This window comes from Nothobranchius furzeri, chromosome 11 (assembly GCF_043380555.1).
Source record: "Nothobranchius furzeri strain GRZ-AD chromosome 11, NfurGRZ-RIMD1, whole genome shotgun sequence".
In the NCBI taxonomy this organism is placed as follows: Eukaryota; Metazoa; Chordata; class Actinopteri; order Cyprinodontiformes; family Nothobranchiidae; genus Nothobranchius; species Nothobranchius furzeri.
Genome location: NC_091751.1, coordinates 42,996,128 through 43,020,107, shown reverse-complemented (window position 1 = coordinate 43,020,107; position 23,980 = coordinate 42,996,128). Strand labels below are relative to the sequence as shown.

At 40.0% G+C, this 23,980-nt stretch overlaps 1 protein-coding gene across 24 annotated transcripts in view; it reads left to right on the top strand.

Moving 5' to 3' along the window:
• The window catches only part of epb41l3b (erythrocyte membrane protein band 4.1-like 3b), an 84,630-nt gene that overhangs the window by 38,593 nt on the left and 22,057 nt on the right, over positions 1-23,980 (top strand). For 21 of the 24 annotated variants that reach the window (XM_054742566.2, XM_054742572.2, XM_054742576.1 and 18 more), the window contains 7 exons: positions 11,468-11,637; positions 13,784-13,921; positions 20,154-20,258; positions 20,427-20,469; positions 20,565-20,640; positions 21,776-21,994; positions 22,434-22,521. In XM_054742566.2, the coding sequence (XP_054598541.1) occupies positions 11,479-11,637; positions 13,784-13,921; positions 20,154-20,258; positions 20,427-20,469; positions 20,565-20,640; positions 21,776-21,994; positions 22,434-22,521 (828 nt within the window). In that variant the 5' untranslated portion in view covers positions 11,468-11,478. Of the gene's footprint in view, positions 1-11,467; positions 11,638-11,956; positions 12,193-13,783; positions 13,922-20,153; positions 20,259-20,426; positions 20,470-20,564; positions 20,641-21,775; positions 21,995-22,433; positions 22,522-23,980 lie in introns of those variants that run through there. The other 3 variants (XM_054742606.2, XM_054742581.2, XM_054742608.2) reach the window with 3 other exon arrangements.

The window sequence follows — 23,980 nt, the reverse complement described above, 5'->3', positions numbered from 1 at the left end:
TTTTTCAGGCTTGTTTTTTTTTTGAAGCACATTGTACTAAATAAATAAACTTTACTTACTGACTTACTAACTTGCACTTCCTGAAACAGAAGCGCTTGCGCTTTTTTCCCCTAGAGATCGACTCACAAGGTATATTCATTCATGCAAGAGACCACTGCAAATGTGTTGGAAAGAATGAGCAAATTTGGTTTTTAAAGATCAACTTTACTCATATTTTGAATACATTTGCAGCGGTTTCCAGTAGGAATGAATGCCATGTAAGTCTCACTCTGGGGAAAGAAACTCTGGTGCGCCAGTTTCAGGAACTAGAAGTGAGCCAGATCAGAGTAGAGCTGATCACGACAGGGTTTGGGGTCTTCTTTCCTGATATTTGGACATCTTGCCTCTGATTGGCTAACAGCAATGCAAATCTACCACTGACTTGCGACATTGATGTTTTTTCTTCACAAATAACAAACCTGGAGGAGTTCTGCTGTGTGGTGGAGTTTCTTCTACTAGTCAAGACGATCGCTGCCGTTTCCTGCAAGCCGAACCAACAACAGCCTTCCCTGTCGCGAGTCAAGATGGGTCAACACATTCTCAATTTCTCAATAACATAAATGTTCGATGACAGTGAGACGTAGATATATCAGGGTTTTCAAATCCTAGAGTTTCATCGTATATCAAAAGCTAATGCAGGAGATAGATGTAGGAGACTATTTTAATGTTCAGCCTGCATGAAAAAACACACAGTGGCCGATCATTATCAGAAATAAGATTTAAACAATGTTTTTTCAATTATGCAGAACTTTCAATGCAAATAAGTAAATTTCATTAGAAATAGACCTGCCAACATTTTATACTAATCTGCGTCAATCAGAGGCAGCAGGCTTGCAACCTTATGGTCAAAATGTCAAACGACAATGTAGTCCCATCATCATTTCTGTGGATTACAGGCACTCTCCAGTTAGCTCTGCGTCAGTCTCAGTCTTCAGTCATGACCCACTGCCTCTGCTATACCAGTTTTTACGTGGGCTTCAGCTTTACATATTTGATCATAGTTTTTTATGTTTGAGATTATATTGGAGCCTCTGATGTGATGCTTGAGTATGGCAATTGAATATCAGGATCATATAGTAATGTAGCCTCTGATGAGTGAATCTACCCTAAAGATCAATGTTAACCCTTCATTATTGCTAACAGACGGTATTATCACTGAGGCCACATAAGATTTACAGATTACTAGCGGTTAATCTCGTGAAATGCTTAACGCCTTCTGGCCCGTCTCAGCTCCAGTGTAGGAAGTTATTAGCTCCTAAAGATTTACCTCTAATCTTTCACATCAACACAGATTTAGTCAAAGCAGCAGTGCAGCTTGACTGACTGATATTAGCTGCTATATTTCATGTTTGTTGTGGTGCTTGGTAAAGTTAGGTTGGCTTGTTTTTAGGCCTTGCTGCAAAGAAAACCCTGTAATGCTAAGAATGTAAACGCAGTAAGGCAAGCTGACAGAATTTATGGCCTTCTCAGCAAAAAGCGCTCTTGGCTTGGACTCACCTTCATGTGACCAGACTGCCTTCCCAATTTCTGCGGCTTAATGTCAGTTCAGTTTGGACTCGGGTCTAAATTTACATGAATGAAACTAATGCACAGGTTCTAGAAAGGTTTTCTTCAGTTTTAATACTATTTTAGATAAATTAGCATATATTTTATAGGATTCTTCTGTTCTAATGCATTTGAGGGAGTATTTATTTCAAAGTAATGGCTGACTTATTCTTTGTGGTGTCACATTTAATTAGTAGAGACTTATTTTCTAGCTTTAATGTGTACTTTTGCAATCTCACATTTGCAATGCCCTAAAAGCTGACATTTGTTAGTTTTACTGAGTCTGCTAAAGCAAAGACACCAATGAAAAGTATTTTAATACATTTGTTACGGTTAAGGGAAGATTGTGTCCTCATTGGGAAGAATTGTAAATGAGTGAAGATGTTTGGCATGTCGTCGGCTTCTAGAAGATTTGTTGCTAAGTTTAAATACTTTTCAGAATATCCCTTTAGGATCTTTCCTCCTCCTAAAAATCTTCCCATCTTACCCCAAAAAGCACCTCAATGCGTTTATTTTACTCAGACAACGAGCAGATGTATCTCTGTTTTTCTTCTTGACGTGTTTGGAGGCTGAGTGTGAGAAAAACTGTTGAGACATTTTTCACGTCTGGTTTTCCTTCTGAATGATTATCATGTGTGTAAATATAGATGAAATCGAATTATAGAGGTTGTTTTTATGGATTGTAGTCTTGTTAGGTGATACTCTACTGACCAAATCATGATTTAGATCACAGCAGAACATCCGTTTCTAATTTTAGTGTTTTATTATTTTAGTATTAACTAAAAGAAGGTAATTTTCCAGAACAAATTCTAATTGTATGATTGTGTGGATATCTTGGCTTTTAGTGCTTTCGAAGTTGTTTTCTCACAATTTTGTGCACATACTTTCAACGTTTTATTATTTTGTTTTATAAAAGCACATTTTCTGCCCTATAAGGAGCTTTTAGAGGTTTGTTAAATGGATTATTTTCAATGGTCTTCCAAACAAACACAAAATAGTCTGAACCTTCTTCTTGCTCAGTTTGTTGTGCGTATTAGTGTGTTATAGTTTTGTCAGCTGTGCAGAAAACAGACCTGAGCTGTTTTTATTTATTGACTGTATAGAAGCAGAATTAAACTATGTGGAGCTGGGGATCGTTAGTTATATTAAGGCCCATTTAATGGTTATGTAGAGGGTTTTTTTACCATTTATTTATTTATGAATGAATAGCTACGTTTATCATTCATCAGCTCATTAGCCCGAGACTCATTAGGCTGACTCAGCTATCAGTGTTCCCTTGTTTTTCGCCATCGCATCTTGTGTTTTTGTGACCTGAAAGTGGATAATCTTGAGGACTGGTGGTCTTTAAAGTGCGAGTAATGCCTAAATTAACTTTTTTTTTTGCTGATAACCTGTATAGATGAGTGTCTAATGGTGCTGTACACATGTGTAATCATTAGTGTGGCGGTTTAGTGCAACTTACTTAAAATTTAAAATTTCAGCCCAAAACTATAAATATATCTCCATCTTCAGGTTAAAACTCTGCTCCACATTTATGTAGAATCAGCTGTGGTGGATGGCTAAACTGAAAAATGTGATGTTGTCAGCAAAGTACTACGTGGCTGCACTGCACTGGTCTCCAGGTGAGGCAGCCGCACCTCCACCTGGCTCAGCCACTCACCTTCTGATATGACACGTTGGCGCTCGGAGCCGCTCGTCTTCTTGAAAAAATTACCCTCCTCCCCATTTCATCTAATGATTGCATTTAACAGGAAATCCTCCAGAATGCTGCTGAGTCTGTGTCTGCTTTTCTTTTGGTGAGTCTTGTGTGAGTGTGTGCTTGCATGCACACACTCGTTAACTACTCGTTTTTAGATGTAGAATCTCCGACAGCACACGTGAGGGGATTGAGGGGGGTGCGGCCTATCACTGCCTCAGTGCCGCTCTCTCGGTCCGCAAGGCAACGCCTCTTTCAGAAGCGTTTTCCTAACAGGAAGTGTGGAGGAAATACGTCTCCACCCAGGCCTTGACCCTCACTTTAAGGTTTTAAACGTTCTGGAGCTGTAATTTATGGGTTGTTTCCAGCAGTACCCACTCAGCGCGACTTGACTCTGTTTGGCCTGGCTCTGAGGCCTTACCACTTTCAACGGGTACCAGTTGGAGTGTTGCTACCCCTTCTTCAGGACCTACTTTGATGCAGTAACAAGCTTACCAACCCAGGCTGAACACACCTCAGAGATGGGATGAAGTCACTGGTTGCTCCAAAGTTTTCCACCTTGTTGCCCGCAGTCTTTTAACAATCTTACTAAAAGCCAGACTCTAAGCAGATTGTTCAACATTGCTACCGTTCAGTTCGTTTACATGCGCATCTAAGTCGATCTAGGTTGATCTAAACTGGGAGTCTTTATCCTAGTTTACATGTACGTTAGAAAACCTCAAATAAAGTTTGTTCCACTCATTACAGTAGGAGGTGACATGCGCCCTTTTGTGTTGGCATTCCTTCGGTTAGCATATAGCTACACAAACGGTAAATAAACGCTGGCAGGAGAGAAGCAGAGGAAGTTAAAACAGGATATGCACAATGGCTGAAGGAATAGACAGCAACGCTGCAGGTCAGCCTATTTGGTACATACTGTACCAGTGTTTCCTCTTCATAGGCTCAACAGGAAATTCCAGCGTCACGCCTACAAGATTACACACGCATGCACCCCCTCGATGCATGGTAGCAAACAGGTCCATGCACGCAAAGTAGGGCTGCTCAATTAATCGAATTTTAATCCCAATTACGATCTTGAGTTTTGAACGATTATAAAAAAAACAAGCCGATTATTTGCTCCTCCCACTTGCGCTGCCCTGAGTTGCAAATGAAGCGCTCCTCCCACAGTGTTGCCAATTTAGCGACTTTGACGCTATTTCTAGCAGCTTTTCAGACCCCCTTCTTGACTTTTTTAATCCTAAAAGTACCTGGCGAACATCTCAGAAACATCTCTGGTAACCCTTAGCTACTTTCTGGATAACTGTCGTTGACATTTCCTGCAGGTTAGCTAAACACTCCGCCTGTGCTCCCGACCGTTCTTCAGGATATTAGGAAAGGGAATGATGCAGTGATGTGTCGGTCGCTACAGAAACGGCTCCCAGAGCCGGCTTCCTGTTGGACTAACCAGAGAGAGTGACACACACCGTACCTGCAGGCTTGTGAGCCAATAAAAACAGCTAAATGTGCGCGTGCGGCCCACTAAACACACGTGCAGCTTGCCCGATTGCTGTGAGACCGGGTTGGGGGGTGCAGCTGTGGTTGGGACAATTATTACATTAACTGATGGACCTGTAAATAAATAGTTTATAAATAAGGTAGAAACAAGTTCCTCACGCTGATAAATAATAACTAATCTCTCTGAGGACACGGTGCTAGTGCACTCTCCTACAGCACCTTGACATGACAAAATAATATTATGCAAAATTTTATGAACATAAATTTATTTGCATTTATTTGTTATAAATGCCACTGTATAATTCTTGCTGTCAGTATTTGCGAGATTTTGGTATTTGGGTCTGTACTGGTTAGACTTAAATGAGTTAAACCAAGGTCTATAGCCCTAGGGTCATAGACTATGAGCTATAAGTATATTGGTCATTTTATACTGGGAATCAGGAGTTCTTTTAGTGATCATCTTGTTTCTTATTTATTTTTGTCCTGATTGCGCCCTGAGCAATTTTATGACACAATCAAAACAAATAAAATCAACATAAATTGAAAAATTATCTAAAATAATCGAGATCTCAATTTCAGTCACAATAATCGTGATCATTATTTTTGCCATAATCGAGCAGCCCTAGCGCAAAGTCTAGTTGAGTCGAGACACACTGAGTACCGGAAAAGGCCTTTTATTGATTTATCGACTATTTCGTCTTTTATTAATTTACAGTTGATCCGTGTTGTTTTCTTATAAAATTTTGCATTGAGCTAATGTTTAAACAAAAATACTGAATAATCAAAAATCACTCATCACTCAGAGTCTGGACGATTAGAGTCCGCCACTCCCTCAGTAGAGGTGTTGCATTTGAGCAGTCAGACCAGCAACATGGTGTCCTGTTACAGAATCTGAGTTGTGTCTGACAGCTGTCAGCAGAGAGCTCTTAACTTGGCCTGCAGGCTTCACGATGGATCTTGGCGTGTCAGAAAGGCCTCCCCTGCCATGTAAGCGCCATAAGCCGCCGGCAGGGTTGTTGGTGTGGGGGCAGGGGTGGCAGAGATCAGCCCAGCTGTGATGCAGTCTGTTTAATGGCACTCGGCACAGATGGCAGACCCCTCATCCTCCCATAAATGCGTGGGTCAATGTGCATAGGCACACGTTTCCACAGCATGCACAACAATTACAAATGGACCTTAAAATGGAGCAGACACAGCATTTAGTGTCGAAGACCAATTATGTAATGGAGCTTCATACTGATGAGGCCCACCTGCCTGTTTGGTTTAGACATTATATCTAACTGAAAGTGATTTATTTGTTTTGTTCAGTGGCGGGCGGCAAGCTTCAGTTACTGTGTGTCACAGTTAATTTACTGTCTGGTTGAATGCAGATGCTTCCTGTGAGACAAGATGGTTTTTGAAGGGATGAATGACTTCCTGATGTTCTTCTTTTCAAAGTCACATCAAATTAAAACTAATATTTTAAAAATCTGGTATTATTACACTATTTGTTTAATGTCAAAGACAATGTAACACTGAGAGATACCGGTACAAATTTTAAAAATGTATAATTTGGTTTGGTGATGTTCTCTCATCCAGAAAGGTCAACAGTATCAAGTCATTGCTCAAGAGAAGCTAGCATTCACCGCTGCAAGTTTAGATCATGGTTCAACCATGCAATGCTCAAAGAAATGGCAAAAATATCCAACTCCGACATCTCAGTCTCCTCACACCTTCATTAGAATATAAATAAAATGAATGTAAATCAAAAAGTCAACAGAAATTAACAACTTTTCTACAATCAACACTAGGGATGTACATAGTTACCCGGTTAATTGCTGTTAATTTTGTAACAGGGTAAACTAGTTTTCTCAGTTAATTGTTTCAAGTCCTTCTACTGCGCTGGGTGTAATATATTTTGTGTCACCAGAGGGTGCAAGAGTGTTCTAACAAATATGTTGGGCGACCGCAGAAGAAGAATTGAACTTGTCACATGACCAAACAAATGTGCTCAAACACGAAGCAGTTAGCAAAAAGCCAGCGTTGGAACAGTTTATTCTTAGTTATTTTATTCTTGGAACACAATAAGCCTCACATCAAAGCGCTGAGCCTGGCTGAATATGGTGCAGCAAACTGAACCGAGACCAGCAAAAAGTAAGTGTGCCGTGACGCTCCTGCTTGCGTCTGAGTCCTAATTTGTCTAGTAAAATAAAGAAATGTCAGTGTACTTATTTAGTTCAATGTAAGAAAACATTTTTTTTACCTTGGCCTCCAGAGAGAGAACAACTCTCTCCCCCTGAGCCTGAGATCAGTGGACTCAGTGGACTCCTTTAAAATGCAGCTGAAGACTCACTTGTTCAAGCTGGCTTTTGTATGACCTTCTTCACCACTCTCTCTTTATTCTGCTCTCCCCACCTATTCCACCTTCCTCAGGATCCACTGATTTCCCTCTTTCCTATTCACTCTCTTTCTTAACATTTTTTAATCACAATTGTCGATTTTTGCTCATTTAAATATATTTTTAAAAATTTTCTAAATAATTTTTTATATTTGACATTTTTTGTTTTTGTGAAGCGCCTCGTGATTTTTGTCTTGAGAGGCGCTATAGAAAAGATCTTTTCTTCTTCCTCTTCTTCTGAATGTGCTCATAAGCACGTAATCGCAGGCAGCGCTGTGTAATCGATGCCAGACCGTCCGCTTCGCAACAAGTTCTGAGTCTGACGGACATTCCAGCTGTCATCCCACTCTTTACTTTTTGTTCATAAATGTAACGAGTGTGGCACTTTAGTTGCGCGTCAGAATTATATTAAAAAGAGTAGACACAAAAAGAATTATTATAAATAGAGCGGGGGCAAATGTTCGTGTGGAGGGGGGGTGTTTGGTTTTCAGTTAACCGGCTGTTAACCGTTAAGGGGCGTCCATAGTCTGTTAAAGCAATTTTGTAAACGTGTATCCCTAATCAACATAACTCCCAGGGCGGGACTGGGAGATCGGAGTTCAAATCCCTGCCGGGTCATACCAAAGACTTTATAAAAATGGGACCCAATGCCTGCCTACTTGACACTCAGCTTTAAGGGGTTGGATTGGGGGGTTGAAACACAAAATAGTTCCCAAGCATGGCCAAATCTGCAGCTCACTGCTCCCCACAGGGGTGGGTCAAATGTGGTGAACAATTTTCACCACACCACACCAGTGGTACTTTAATCTGTAACGGCACAGCTATACTTTGTAGCAAATAAACCATAAGTCTTTGTGAAACAACCTTCTTTGAACAAAGACATAAGCAAATGGAAGATGTTTGGCCGTAACGCATAGCTTAACAAACACGATGTCAGCTGCTCATTCTGTCTGTTAAGCACCATGGTGAGGTACTGATGATTCAGGACTTTTTTGGCTGTCATTTGGTTGACCATGGCATGAACAGCCACAAACCTAAATTAGGAAAGAAGTTTGGGCCGGACTTTCACAACTGTATGAGATCGATGAGGTCCACAAGAACAAGTTCTTCCTTTGGAGTTAGGGATGCACTGAAAATTCTGCCACCTAACATTTTCGGCCGAGAATTTCCAAAAGTGCATTTTCTGGGAATGTTTTTGATCTTTAAAACTTTTATTTATGTTTTAATGGCTAAAGATGATTGGATCAGCATGGTTCTTTCTTTGCCTTTAACTGAATAATTGACGCTGTAAAACAAGGCTGCATTGGTGGTGTATGAGAGCAAAAATCCAAGGCATCAAAATGAGCGTTGAATGCAGCTTTTGAGTGCATGTATGTGCCAGCCCATGGTCAAGGCCACAGACACAGCTTCTGTTTGGGCTGTTGTTTGACCTTCTGAAAAGTGCCTGTCGCCAGTAACTGAACTCATTCTTCCTCATTTTCTATGGTGCTAATATGTCCCTCTCCTCCCCTCAGTCCATAGTTCCCTTTTTTATTGAGGTTTAAGAGATGCAAAGGTTGTCTGTGCAGCCATCTTCTGTCAGCAGATAACTGACCCGCAGCTCAAATCTGCCACACATGACACAACAAAGGCAGAGTGGACATTTTCACAGGATTTCTGTCTGAGTTCAGCTTAGCGGTATTAAAAAAAAAGCTTTTCTTTACTTGGAAAACATGTTTTTTGAAAGTCAGGGTTGGAATGTGGATCTTGTGACTCAACGATTTGTTCGCATTGATGCTAGTCAAGCTTGTAATCTAGATTCAGTAATCTTTATAGCACTTTTATAGCTCCTGAGGCTGAGAAGAGTCCGATCAGCATGTTGTGTTTGCTGACCTTTGAACCTCAAAGCCTATGCTCCCAACTTCTAAGTCCAGATTTATTACTGCTTTGAGTGAACATTGCTTTGATCTATTTTAGTGTTAAACATATGCTTTTTTATTTTTTACTGTTTAGCCAATCGTAATTTATAATTCAATTCAATTCAAAGAGATACTTTATTAATTCCAGAGGGAAATTAGAGTTTCAGTACACACAATTCTGAGATCTATCCCAATCCGTGCTGATTCGTCCACTCGCTCCTTGATCGCATCCATCTTTTGTGCCAATGCATGAATTTCAGCCAAAGTTCCAAGCTTACGACTCATCTTGACAATTGTATGAGTCTGTGCATTCACAGTGCGGTATAATCCATCCCTGAGCCAAGAAAGAGCCAATATTCCTTGACAGCCCGTTAATTTTCCGGTAAGCCAGGTAACCTCCCAGGCCAAAAAGCATGAAACCTGAAACCAACACAATGAATATTCAGACGTCTTCAGAATCCTCTGCAGACAGTTGAGATAAGCTAATCAGGTTCCACTGTTTCCAGGAGTCCCATGATATGCCCAACTGGATCTGTCCCAGAGGGGCACCTGGGAGCCCCTTCTCCCATTCTCATAGTTGAAAAAATTTTGTCAATCGCGTTGAGAGACCAACTGACCAGGTCCATTTTAGTAATTTCAGTTTCCAGTTTTCCAGAAAAAATGCAGAAGTGCCGTACACCCAGAGACGGACAAAGAGCCTTGGAATAAGATAGGGAGGAGAGGAGGAAAAAGCGTCTGTACTCTCCAAGAGCTGAAAGAAGATAAGATAATAAGTTGAGCCCTAAATCACTTTTTAAATTTTAAAATGATCCAAACAAAAAGCTTTTATGCAGCTTTATCTTTAACCTCTGAAGCAGCTTTACAATCAAGAATAATTCTGCATGAATTAGGCAATCACACCCAATTGCACCGCCTGTTTTACCCCTTAAGTAAATAGAGATTATTTCAATGAAAAATAATAAAAGTGCAGCCATAATAATCTGGTGATGTTTACAGTGGGCCTAGAAAGGTCAGATGTCAAGTTTTAAAATATTTGAGACAGGTTTTTTGTGCATTTTTACAACAAATCAATGTAAAAAAATTTATTTTTCAGAATTTAAAATTATTACAGATATTCTATCTTTGAGATGTCCAAGTTTTCGGGGTTTGCTTCACTCCAAGGTGTTGTTAACCGGGACGACTGGATCGTTTCACCCTGCAGTAAACACGTCCCTAAAATAGAGCTGAGAAGAAACAGGCGAGCAGGAGAATGTCAGGCATTCGTACTACAAACCTCCACCGAGACCACATGTACAGTCACATAAACACTGCCTCCCAAACCTACATCCCCGTGTCTAAGTCACATCTGCTCAGTCTGTCCTCCTTTTGAAGAAGCAGCCAGTAAATGTGAAGTTTTACGACTTTTGAGGTATTTTATATTTGGAACAAAACAGAGGCAGCGCTGGTTCTGAATATATGATTAGAACATGTCTGATGAAAGTTGTGGTAATTCCACCTTTTCTACTTTCTGTCAGCATAAGGCATTTTAACTATCTTCTAAACAAGGTGTGGCACTTGGACTTCATCAGATTATCACGCAGACTTAGTTTTTACTTGAAAGCAGTTCCTTGAGCTAATTGAGTGGGTCCATTTGGACGCATTTCATCTCAAGTCAGAAAAGCTGCTGAATCGATGCTTCCTAGTCAATAAAATAAAGTTATATCACATTTCACCCAAACTAATCAGTTTTATTAGGATAAAAGTCTGCCTGGTTTAAAAATGGAGGGACAGAAGTCTAACAGGTTGATTTGATTAAATAACAACCAATTACTTCAGTTAATTTCCTCCTAATCATCTAGTTAATCTAAACAAATTACTACATTAATGAGTTCATTACTCCTGAGGTGGCTGTTTTTAATTCAATTAGCTTGAATTTGGATAGAAACAAAGGATGGAAGGTAGAATTACAGGAGCGGGAATTCTCCTCAGGATCTGATCCGATTACTATTCAGAGGCTTGTGATGCGATTAGAAAACCGTCATCGATTTGTCTTTCTACCTGCTTGGGTTTTACCCGGTTTTACCACAGTAAAACGTTTCTGTATTTGTGATTATCACCAATGTCTTACCTCACTTTTTCTCAAGTTTGAACTATTTTCTATCATTTTAAATTTGTTTACATCAGTAGAAGTCAAACCCCCAGAAAGAGCAGATACACATATTTAATGTATTTCATTGATTTAGCGGTTCCCATCATCAGCTGCGGACATCCGTGTGATTTTTAACCAAAGTGACCAGAGCTGATGGTTTTTAGTTTTTATTGTTCTGCTGTCCAACGGTCAATGCATTTTCATCCAAGGCAGGGGCACTGAATCAGTTCTTAACGAGCCGGCTGACTCATCCATTTTTCTTCTGTACCCTCCTTTTTCCTCCACTCCAGTTTGATTTACCATGACAACCGAATCAGGCACAGACTCGGAGGCCAAGCAGCCACAGGAGAACCAGGAGAAGAGGAAAGCAAAAGCAGCAGCCGAACCCAAATCGCCCCAGAACCAACCGGAGCAGCTCCCAGCCGCCGCCGGACACAGCACCCCGGCCAGGAAAGGACAGGTCAGCCTCTTTATCAGAGCCCAACACGAGTCGTATGACTAATACACTCACTGATGACATTTTAGGCTCCGTCTTAAAACATCTTAGAAAGAAAGTCCAGTAGTCTTACATTCAACCACTTAGGATGTAAATCAATGTTGTCTTTTCCACTTGGCAGTGTCCATTCATTAAAAAACAAGCAAACATTTCACAGCTTTGCTCCCTGAATGAATTGTCTTTGTGTGTGAAATGGAAATGGGGGGGGGGGGGGGGGGTGACAGCGTGACTTGTTTGTCCTCTATTGTTACAACCCACCATCAGATGCATTTGCCTGCTAGTAAATTTGATTTTGAGACCGTTGTGATTACTGTCACGTTTTAAAATGAGAAGGAACTTTCGACCTTTCTTCGGAGACCAACAGGCTTTTGTTTGGGGGTGAATCGAAGCTCCTTGGATGCAGCGCTGCAGGTTTCAGATTCTGAAAGTTGGTAAAAGAGGAACTGGAGCTTGTGAATTTTAAATCAGAAAAGAAGTGAAAGGAGGACGTCGTGTTCCACATATTCTACTCTAGAAAAGGTCTGAATATACATGCTAATTAATCTTCTTTCATTTGGTGTCTACTAACAAAGATACTACACCCCTTGGTTTTGTGGAGCTTTTATATAATTTTATGATGTACCATAAAGTGTGTGTGTATGCGTGTGTGTCTTCACTAGTTTAGACAAAACGCACGACTATCATAAACTATTTTTTATAAGCTACGGAAAGTGAACTTTAGTAAAACATAAGGTGGCTTTGTAATATAAAATGTTCATTTTATTATTATAATAAATCTACTGTCATGTATACCAGTGATGCCATGATCGTATTTGTTAATACAGATGTAAAAGTGCTGCTAACAGTTGCTAATTTGTCTCAAATTCCCTTCAGAGTTTGATGTAGCCGATACAGAAATGTCATCTGATCAGAGTTTAAGCCACATTAAACAACTGCTGTTGTCAGCGCTGTATGAATCAGGACAAAAATCTCAACACTGTGACACTATGATGTCAGACTCGCTGTGAAACACACTCCAGCTCACAGGACACACACATTCACCTGCACAACAAAGGTGCTCGGGATCTATTTCTCTATCTGTGGTACTCATCATCAGTGCATCTCTCTACTGCACCCCTTAGTAACTCTTGGGAGAGTAGAAATTTATCAAATCCTTTACTCTAGAAGTAATTTCCTTCCATGGATGAGCATGACCCCTGAATGGGTCTACAGAAAGAGTTGATCCACGTGAGTTATGTTAGTGTGATAGATGTGACTTAAGGGGAAAGAGAGAAAATGAAAGGGGGCATAGCATTAAATCTACTGAGAGTGAAAAAGAAGTATGTCTACAGGTTGCTTCTTCAGTGCAGTCGGTCAGGAGGGGCTTTGTTTTTGGTGAAGTGGAAAATGGATTTTCTCCTTTTTAGGACAAATTGGTGCAATTGAAACGTGTCTCAATGGGACCTGGTTGGGGTAGACCAAAATATCGATTTATCGGTTGGCCGATATATTTACTTTTTTTTTTCTAAATATCAACATTGGCCGATATACCTCTTTAGTAAAGTCCATTTAAAGTCGGGCACATCATCGGGCAGCCTGGTGCTGCTGCAGAATTTAATTTAGACGTTCCTGAATAACATCGCCTAATAAATGCTCAAATTATTTTCAACAAACATTTCCTTTTACTTACTAGTTTTAGAAAATGTAAAGTCTGGTCAGTTAATTTATTTGTTTGATTAACTTTAGTTCAATTTTAACATTTTAAGATTTAACGGTTTAGTGTTTAGAAACGGATTCAGCTTGAGAAATTTTGTGCATCAACTGATGTTTTTGTGACATTTTAACATGTAAATAAGGTGGAAAATGTCTGGATATCAGCCATCAGCTGACCATGACCTCTACATATTGGTATCAGCAATAGAAAACCCGATATCAGTCGACCTCTAGACCTGGTTACATTTAAGCAACGTCCCAAACGTTATTTAGGCTTAATTCAGTGATAGATGTGGTTTTCTAAAAAAAAAAAGAAAAAAAAAAGCTTTATGTTGAATTTAGGGCTGAAGTTTTATTTTCTCACGGCGTATTAACAACATATTTTTTTACACTGTAAATTTTTATTTTTTTTTTACAGCAGGAGGAGGACCAGGAGTCCCACAGGTCGTCCACCAGTCGTCTGTCCAAGTCTCCTCTGAGAGGCGTCAAGAAGGTGAAGATCATGCAGTGTAAGATCACTCTGCTGGACGGCTCTGACTTCACGGTCAACGTGGAGGTGAGTCCGTGCTTTTTCATGCTGTTCAGTCACTGTAGTAACAATTAGAGGTGTGTCATTTGTGAAAGGAATCCACATCACCTGCTTTCTTTCATGCCGGAGTTTTAAACCAAAACTATGTTGAGTGACGTTGCTGCTCGATCTCATATTGCAAGATCTTGTGCTAACCGTTGGCTCTGAGTTAGGGATTTGAATGGCTCACGGCTACTACTATGCACATTTTTACCTCAGTGTTTGATAAATTGACGGATTTTTATGCATTCTTGTGTTTGTCAGAGTTGATTAACTGTGGCAGAAACCTTGGTTAATCAGGGATTACTCAGTTTGCAGGTGGCACCTTGATTAATGACATTAGTTAAAGGTTTTACTCCTGCATTACATTTCCTTACACTTTAAAAGGAGGTTTTTGTCCTACTGATGGATGAGTAACACACCAAAACACGTTTCTCACCATTAAAATGTGATTCAGTGTGTTTTGTGCAAAGACACATTTACACTAGTATCGTTTTTCTGTTTTTCCAGTAGCTGCTGTTCTGTTCAGAAATCTCTTGGGTTTGAAACAATCAATGTGTCAAATTAGTTTTGTGTTGACCTCGTGTGATGCTCATTCCAATGATGAGAACTTATAAAGTGTCTCTATATTCAGACACGTTCAGTCATTTTTGTCATAATAATGTATTCATGTCACTCTCAACTTAATTTCAGGAGTAAATAGTTGTATTTAATTTAACCATGTTTCCCCTTTTCTTGAGCTTTATTGGATCTAATCTAGGGCTGCAGCTATCGAATATTTTAGTATTCGAGTACTCTATAGAATCGTCCATTGATTAATCGAGTATTCTATTTGACGACGTTTCATGTGAAATGAGACTGTGGTCTGCTGCTAAAATAATACAAAATATTAAACAACTAAATGATAAACGGATCAACAATATGTATTTTGAGGTTGTCTAGTTCCCTCTTTCCTCATTTTAGTCTAAACATATATAAATAAATTCACATATGATCAGTAGAATTTAATTATTTCAGTAACATGTTCAGTAGTAAGCTACTGGAAATGATAATAACATTTAATATCTACTAGTAAAAATGTAATAACATATTTTATTATGTACGGTTTTGCAACATAGTCCAGGCTAAATTATAATATAGAAGTGTTTGTGAATTACATGCAACAGCGGCTTGCCGTAGTCTTGCCGTAAAACCGCGGTGTGTGCAGCAGACTCCAGGTAGCAGCTGCAGAGGTCCACAAATAAACGGGATTGTGGGTATTTTTCTTCCGCTTCTAGAGTTTAGTCATTCACAACCGTCACATTTTTTTTTCTGAACTCAACTTGCGTCTGAGTCCTAGTGCTAATAAGCACTAGCTTAGCATTTAACTCTGGATCCCAAACTTTGGACCGTTTCTGCCTTTTACAATGGTTTCTGTCTTTGCTGGTCTATTTTCCTCCACAGCACCTAGATTACAACATTGTGTGCCAGTAAAATGTGTTCAGACTGTGTTGCGCACATTTAACGAAGCTTCGAATCAGTAAAAAATGAATCGAGGAATTTAACTAATCAAACCATTCGAATCATTCGGTGATTCATTTCAGCCCTAATCGAATCCTTTTTCATCAACTGTGACGATGGCAGAGGAGCTGAGTCCCATCCCGTAATCTAAAGGGTTCAAGGTTCTATCCCCGCTCAGTCTGCCGCAGTTGTTGTGTCCTCAAGCAAGACACTTAACCCGCCTTTTCTGCTGGTGGTGGTCAGAGAGACCGGTGGCGCCAATGATCACGTGATCGCACCGCATTATCGCTAGTCTTACCACTTGTAAATGACCAAAGGCTCCCTGATACCACCTCAGCTTTGCTGCACATTGGTGGCATTGTTTTATGAAAGAGGCTTTAGAGACATGAAACTTTATAAGGTTTCTGAACAGGACATGCAGACCCTGGCTCCACAAATCTTTTGTTAAGCAGATTCTTCCTCAGCAGGGGTTTGCTGGAAGGATTAGTCAACTGTTCTGGTGCTGGCGGTAAAGAGCTGGGTTTTGACCATTAAATAGGACAAATCAATATCAGATGCACTCCTGCAAACCCAGGAGGACTTTTTTAGGCAGTGGCACGGTAATCTGTAAATAGGGCGGGGTGTGTCTAGATATTTTATTCTCCAGACAAACCCAGAAGGTTCTGCTTTTGCAACGAGTCACTTTAATTACTTGTTGTTTAGCGGAGAAACAGCAGATGTCTGGTTAATACCGAAACAGGAACTAAGCCTTAGACCTGGTTAAGAGGACGAAACTGTCTCAGCAATGAGTATGTTACTTTTAAATGACGTGAGTAATTAATACTGTAACTGGTTGTGTGAAAATGAGACTAATTTCAAATGTAAAACATAATCACGAGGTGTTTGTTTACATTTCTGAGTCTGGGTTTTCTCAGCATGATGAATATCAACCCCACTTTACCGTGACCTAACACCAGCACTCATTATACGAAGACTACTTAGAGCTGACCTTGGATCAGTGTGCAGAGGAGATGTGAGCTGAAGGACAGGGACGAAGGAGTGCACAAAACCTGAAAGGATCTCTTCATCTGTCCTGAAACAGGCCAGACGTCAATGTTAAAACTTAAAAATAGGTTATGCTTTGTCTTCATATTTAGGGTAATAGTTTATGTATTAGCGGTTTGTGTTCTGCTTTTGTTAACATGCAGCTCACCTAATTAAACCCTTGTGATCAATGTTAATTAGCTGTATTTTAATAAAACTGACATTTTAGTTGCACTCTAATCAGGTTCAGTGAGTCGCTGCCCGCACACCAAAAGGTTTGTAGTGTAATCTCTAGGGAACAAGCTAAATGCTAAATAATAAAGCACACTTTACAACTTAACACAGTAAAAGGATCATTTATGATTTAAAACTGCAGCTTCTTTTTATTTATTTATTTTGTGTATGTTGGATGTGTGTTTATTTAAAAACTGACTTTCTGACACGTGCCTCATGTTTAAAAAATAAGCACAGGGACTAAATCTCACGGCAGCTGGCACACAGATGTGCTGTGGGCCTAGCCGAGGCTGGCGCTCTCGCCTGAGACTCAAAATTAAAATCACGATGCTCTAAAGTCACAGCACTCATTTTCTAATCGGAGTCTAATGTTGGAGTGTGACATTTGGAGCAGAAATTTTATTATTTAGAGTTTCGTGTTGATTATAAAATAAAGTGTTTAATTCTTTTTACCTTAATAGATTCTTTCTAAATAGAGAAGGAGAACTGAACAAAGTTGGTTTTATTTTGAAGATTACAGACCTGCCAACCTGTGCGCATTTTGCATAGCCAGTACGCAATTTGGCATCTATTTACGCTGGTACGACTCACCCCTCTAAACTACGCAAAAAGCTGCGTATACGTCAGTTGAGTTATGTGGCGAAAATGCACGTGTGATACTCATGTCTGACAACACGACTCAGCGGTGTGGTGATGAAGAAGTTTAAGCCAATCATCGTAGAAAAGCAGAGAAAAACCAGAGCTAACTATCCTGCCTAGCCTATAACATAACACCCCCTCCCTGCTTCGTCCTGCCCGCTGCTCCTCTCTCCCTCCGGTTCGCCACTCGTTGCTGTTCTGGTAAGGTAAACTGTGTGTGCATGTGTGTGTATGTGTGTGTATAAAATTTTCCATCCAGTGAATGGGGAGATTACAGCGTGAAAGGCAATGGAGTTGCAAAAGTCCGCAAAAAAACGCCGCACAAGTGGTACTCAAAAAATTTTGACAAGGTTGGCAGGTCTGAGATTATCAGACAAGCTGTTCAGTCTTGCTCCGAGTTGTGAAGCGGTAAAGATGAGCTGAATAAAACCTGTAGCGGTTTGCACCATCACCATGTGTGCTTGTGACGGCATTTCACACATCTTCTAAAGAGCAGGTTTACAGAGTTTAACGTGTCTCCTGCGTTAACTTCTGATGGAAAATGGATAGAAAAACACTCGGTTCATAAAGCCCCACAGATCTACATTACACTGCTTTGTACAGAGGTCACCATGGCAACTAATTGACCACAATCAGCAGGGAGACCATCGATCACCTTAATGAAAGCCATCTTGAAACACAGCAGACATGGTGGATTGTTATGTAATGTGTCACACGGTTATACCTGCAGTCAGATAATTGCCACAGAGACCTCCTCCACCTCCTCAAATCTCATCTAAAACTGGTCCAGGATGTCAGGACGTGACACTTTTTATCCTCCTGACCTTGAAGTTGTCCAGCTCAACTCGGTTATCTCCTGTGGGAACCAGTTCAGGCTAATCATTTCCTATCGTTTTCTGTGACACAGAGCTGCTGAACCTCCCCCGTTCTGAGGCTGTGGGGGTTTTAAAAGACATAAAATGAAATGCCACATCTCACTGACGCAGGATTTTCAAATGCTGGCTCTCAATTTTAACTGTAAGCTTCTAATTTTGGATGTAGCCTTTTTTATGGAATGTAAAGTACATGTTAAAACTTAGGATTTGTATTTTCTCACAAAATATCTGGGATTTCGTAGCAAGGTTATTTAAGTCAGCTGGGGCTTTTTGTTCTGGTTAAAAGGAGAAATCAAAAAGATTCAGTCCTCCAGCAGGCTCACCCTGGGTCTTCAGACTTTGTGTCGCAGCCGCTCTGGTTTTAACGGACTAAATTTAGACTAAATTGATTAGGATCGAAGTTCCATGTCTGATTTGAGATCAGTTTACCCCCCTCTGTCTTCTAAACCCTGGTGAAGGCATACATATGAGATAGATTAGCTGATCGCCCACCCTGGTCTTTATGCCCTAACGGTTTGGTATATTAGACGTTTTTTTTGCTCGTGTGTCAGTAAAACCAGCTTTGAAGCAACGATAGTCTGACATGACTCTGCTAATTCCCTTAGTCAGATATTCTGTTAGGATTAAGTCCCAACAACCAGTAGCTCTGTGTCTGCATTAAAACCCCTCTCACACATCCAAGAGTTAAGAGGTTATTTCGTCTATAAGTTTCTGTTGGTCTCCATCCCTGCAGAGTCGCCCCTACGAGGTTGTGTGTGTGTGTGTGTGTGTGTGTGTGTGTGTGTGTGTGTGTGTGTGTGTGTGTGTGTGTGTGTGTGTGTGTGTGTGTGTGTGTGTGTGTGTGTGTGTGTGTGTGTGTGTGTGTGGTTTTTGCCTTCATGCAGGTGTAAGGATGCATTAGTGTGTTGTGACTCCTGCTGCTTGAATAATCCATGGCAGTGGTTTCATCTCATTCAGATGCGAGGAGCTGACTTAAACGTCAGTGCCGGCTCAGGCCTTAAAATAACTCCTCTGAGCTGAGCCAAAAAAATCCATGAAGTCATGCTTTATCATGTGGCGAGGAGGTGCCAGCTCACCACATTCAGCTCTCAGATGTTCCATCAATCGCTCTAAGCATTCATGCCACCAGTGTTCACCTTGTGCTCAGAAATGTGACGTTTTGTTTTTACACTTGTGGGTTTAAAATAAAGGAAATCAATCAGAAGTGGCACAGCTGGTCGATTGTGACTCGGATACCTTGAGAAGTACTCCCTGCAGTAAAGACAGCTACATTTGGTTCTGCCATTACTAGGCTAAATATGAAATAATTACGAGAAAGAGGACAAGATGGGAACTAGATGAATGTTTTGCATCCAAATTGCATCTTTTTATCTATTTAACGTTTTGTCTATTGCTGCTTACCTTCAGTACTGAGGCCTAGCCTAACATGTGAAACGATTGCACGCTAAGAAATTTCTCAGTAATGATGCACATATTATAAAAACACTTTAATGTGACCAGTTTGCATCTGTTCCATTTTTTTTTCTTTTGCATCTTATTACAAATGAAGTAGAAAAAGAAGAAAAGATCTTTTCTATAGTGCCTCTCAAGATAAAAATCACGAGGTGCTTTGCAAGAACAAAAATAAAAAATGTCACAAGGTTCAAAAATGTTTAAAAAATATAACATTGGGAGAGGTAAAACACAGTGAATAACATATGAAGGAAGGAAAAGAGGAAGTGAATACGAAAGAGGGACGAAATGTTTAGTGTTGCTAAAGCTGTAAATGTCAGAGTACACGTGCACTCGAATTTTATGCATCTGTTATTTGAAGGAATGTTTTAGAACTGTAAAAGGATGATCATAGACAGATCCACAGATTTTGATAACTACCAGGGATGGTTAAATTATGGATACCTGGAGGTTTTTGAACATTTAAATGTAAATAAATGTTTTCCTTTTCCTTACAGAAACGGGCCAAGGGTCACGTGCTTTTTGATAAAGTGTGTGAACACCTAAACCTGCTGGAGAAGGACTACTTTGGAATCACACACAGAGACATAGAGAATCAGAAGGTAATGAAAATGTGAATTCATAGATTTTCTTTTCTAAATTGCGTTTCAAGTCATGAAGAAAACAATAAAGACTATAGTGCATGAGACTGTAAGGATGACCTATTTAATGAGTTTCACTTCTTAGTAAGTTCATTTTAAAAAGGTGAGCACAACATTTTTTCTTTGCAGAATTGGTTGGATCCTTCCAAAGAGCTGAAGAAGCAGATCAGAAGTGAGAGCTCCTTAACTTTGTTATTCTAAATAGCCGACAGAGGTGATCACCGTGGAATAAACCTAATTCTTCTTAAATTTCTTTTAACGTCTCAGCTGGTCCCTGGAACTTTTCCTTCAATGTGAAGTTTTACCCTCCAGACCCCATGCAGCTGATTGAGGACATCACAAGGTGAGTCAGCATCTTTAGGTGGAGTGGGCGAGGTTTTATGTCCATTCATACCCCAGCTGTGCCTCCAGAAATCAGGAACATTGCTTTTTCCCAAGGGATCAGTTTTACGTTTTCAACTTTGTTTTTGGCCCCTTTTCTGTTATAGTTCCTAACATGATGATGATAATGGGTTTGATTTATAAAGCACACAAAGCACTTTTCATTATGCATGTACTCACTCAGGGCTGGTAATGGTAAATTACTACATAGCCACAGCTGCCCTGGGGCAGTAAAACGGGGCAAGGCGGCCATTTAGCAGCATCACCCCCTCTGACCACCTCAGACAGGCAAGTTAGGTGAAGTGTCTTAGCCAAGGACGCATCAGCAGAATTCCCTGGACAACTGAGCTACTACTGCCCTAGCACCTATGTAGCTGTATGACACTGTAGCGTGCTAGCCAATGTAGCGTGACATTTTTATTATGAAAAACTAGGCAACTTTTAGCTTTAATGGTTATTTATTGGCTACAAATTCACACTAGCTCAGGGTCACCAACAATCTGGGAAACCCCCATGAACAACAGGTCGAGAAGCCTCTCTCCACAAGCTCTCTGCAAGGCAGCTCTGACAGCCGACAGAGAAAAGGCTGCGATCACGGACAACAGTTGCCATCTAAATGTTTCCTGACGAGAACCAAACCCGACTCTAAACAGAACAACTCCTAAAATGAAAGTTGCTAATGGGACAGAACATTCTGTCTGTTACCATAGCTGGTTCGGCTCACTTCCTGTTCAGCTGCTCCAAGTGGAGAACACATGGACAGGGTTAGGGTGTGAGGACAGTTTGATGATCACAGTGATTGGTTGGAATTTTTCCAGGATTTCAAAGGGGATTCAAGTTATTAATATTTTTTGACAAAACATTTAATTTATTGGTTACCATCAGCATGTGAAGAGCACTTCAAGCAATATGACAAAAAATCTGCAAACATTTCTCCTATTGCACCTTTAATGTAAGTGTTATTCATGTACTTGTTTGCATGTAATGTCATTTTTTTCTCATTAGAGCAATTCAAATCTCATTTAAAAAATAGTAAAATAAAATAAGGTGCAAATGAAGCCTAGTTTTGTTCCAAGCTACTTGCTCTCGTTTTGCAGATACTACCTGTGCTTACAGCTGAGGGATGATATTGTTTCGGGTCGCCTGCCTTGCTCATTTGCCACCCACACGCTGCTGGGTTCGTACACGGTGCAGTCCGAACTTGGAGACTACGACCCGGAGGAGATGAGCAGCGAATATGTCAGTGAGCTGCGCTTCGCACCAAACCAGACCAAAGAGCTGGAGGAGAAGGTCGTGGAGCTCCATAAGACCTACAAGTTAGTGTCATCGTCTGGAGTTGATCTTCATGGTTAAGGGCAAATACGTTTAGGTATTTGCTGTTTAGGAATTGTAGTTTGGATTTAAATGTTCAACAATTGACTTAAAAATAACAAGAATTAAAAGATAATTTTTCACTTTTTTTTCCATAAAGGTTTTCATGTTCCTCCATTTTTACAGGAACATAATTATTTCTGTGTGATTTGTTGTGGATTGACAGTGCATGAACATGAATCTCTCAGACATCAGTTTGTTTTATAATTAGATGCACTTATGAATTTTCAGCGAAAAGCAGCTAAAATTGTTCAGACGCAGAACCATCAGTTACCAAAGTTTAGAATGTACAGTAAAATCTTTCTCTTTCCTCGAGCGTTGCATTAGAAATGAGTAGAATTGTGTTTTAAAGTGATCATTTTGTGTCTGAAATGTCCAACTTAGGGGGATGACACCAGCTGAAGCAGAGCTGCACTTCCTGGAGAACGCCAAGAAGCTGTCCATGTATGGTGTCGACCTCCATCATGCCAAGGTAATGAACCACAGCTAATTAGCTCCGTGTGTTTTGTAGGTTTTATAAAGCGTCACATATAAAGGATGTTTCGTTCCTGTGAGCAGATGGTGAAATAAAAGCATAAAATAAGTAAAATATCTGTGCTAATGTTAGTGGTTAGTCACTCCTTATGTTTGAGATTCTCGTGGAAAATGTTGTAAGGCTGCAGATGAACATCAGCTACCAAATGTCTGTGGCACAAGGACGTTTCAGACATTAGTTTCCATTTTATTTTCAGTGCTTGATAACAAAGTCTTTATTTTAGCACACCTGTAACTGAGATGTGGACAGGGCCGGAGTGGGACACATTTTCAGCCCTGGAGTTTCAGACCCCAGACCGGCCCACTTAACGAATTATTATTAAAATCATGTTAGAACTTTATATGTATAGTCTACAAAAGCACACTACTTAGTAAAGCCTTGTAATTCAGTGCAAGAAAGAGTTGCTTTACAATGTAGGTTTATTTGAACATCAGTGCACATCTCCAACATTGTTCTTTACAACACATTCTCTAACAATATAACAATCTACATTCTGTTCAAACAGCTGTTCTGAGATTTTCAAATCTTTAAAATGAAATGACTCAGCACTCCCTTTCACACTTTTTCCAGTTTTCCTATACTCACCTGCACACAATTAAAATAATCATCTGTAAAGCTTTAGCACATTTGATATGGAAAACACATTTTTTGGAACCAATTAAAATATTTTCTATGGCAAAATATGCAGGCTTATTTAATTTTACTTTCATTCTAATAGCGATCTGTTGTGGGCTTTGTGCATTTACTAATAAAAATACATCAGGTCACTACTATTATTTGGACATTAAAATTATTATAATGAAACTGATGTTTGCACATGAGTTGGCTAACCTTCTATCCCAACAGGAGCAATACCCTCACTGCTGGCTCCTGGCTCTTCTTCTGACACTACGTTGTGTGAAAATGGTCACAATTCAGCATTCATTTTCCTTTTTTACACGTTTTCTGATCAATGCTGAATCATCTAGCATTTTAGGACACTTTCATATAGAGCCAGGATAGTTTTCATCATATAAATTTTAATAATATTCAGTTCACTGACTCAATAAGTAATCCTACCTGTACATGCCCGCTCTGGAATGGTGGGTTTCTGCCTGGTGCTTATTAGGCCTACTGGATCTTGTGGGCTACAAGACAGTTTGGTGGCATCAGTCACATCATACTGTTAACTATATTACATAACGTTATGTCATGACGCCATATAATTCATTATTGATGCTTAATTAACTTGAATGGTGATTTGCAGCCGGTAAAGTTTAACATCTTGACTTGCCTTACCCGTTTTATCTTCATTTGAAGTTAAAGACCGCGAGCTTGTTTGAGAAAAAAAGGTGCTCATTTTTGCACATTTAGCTGCATCTGTTTCCAGCGCTTTCCTCTTTTTAATTCTTGCCTT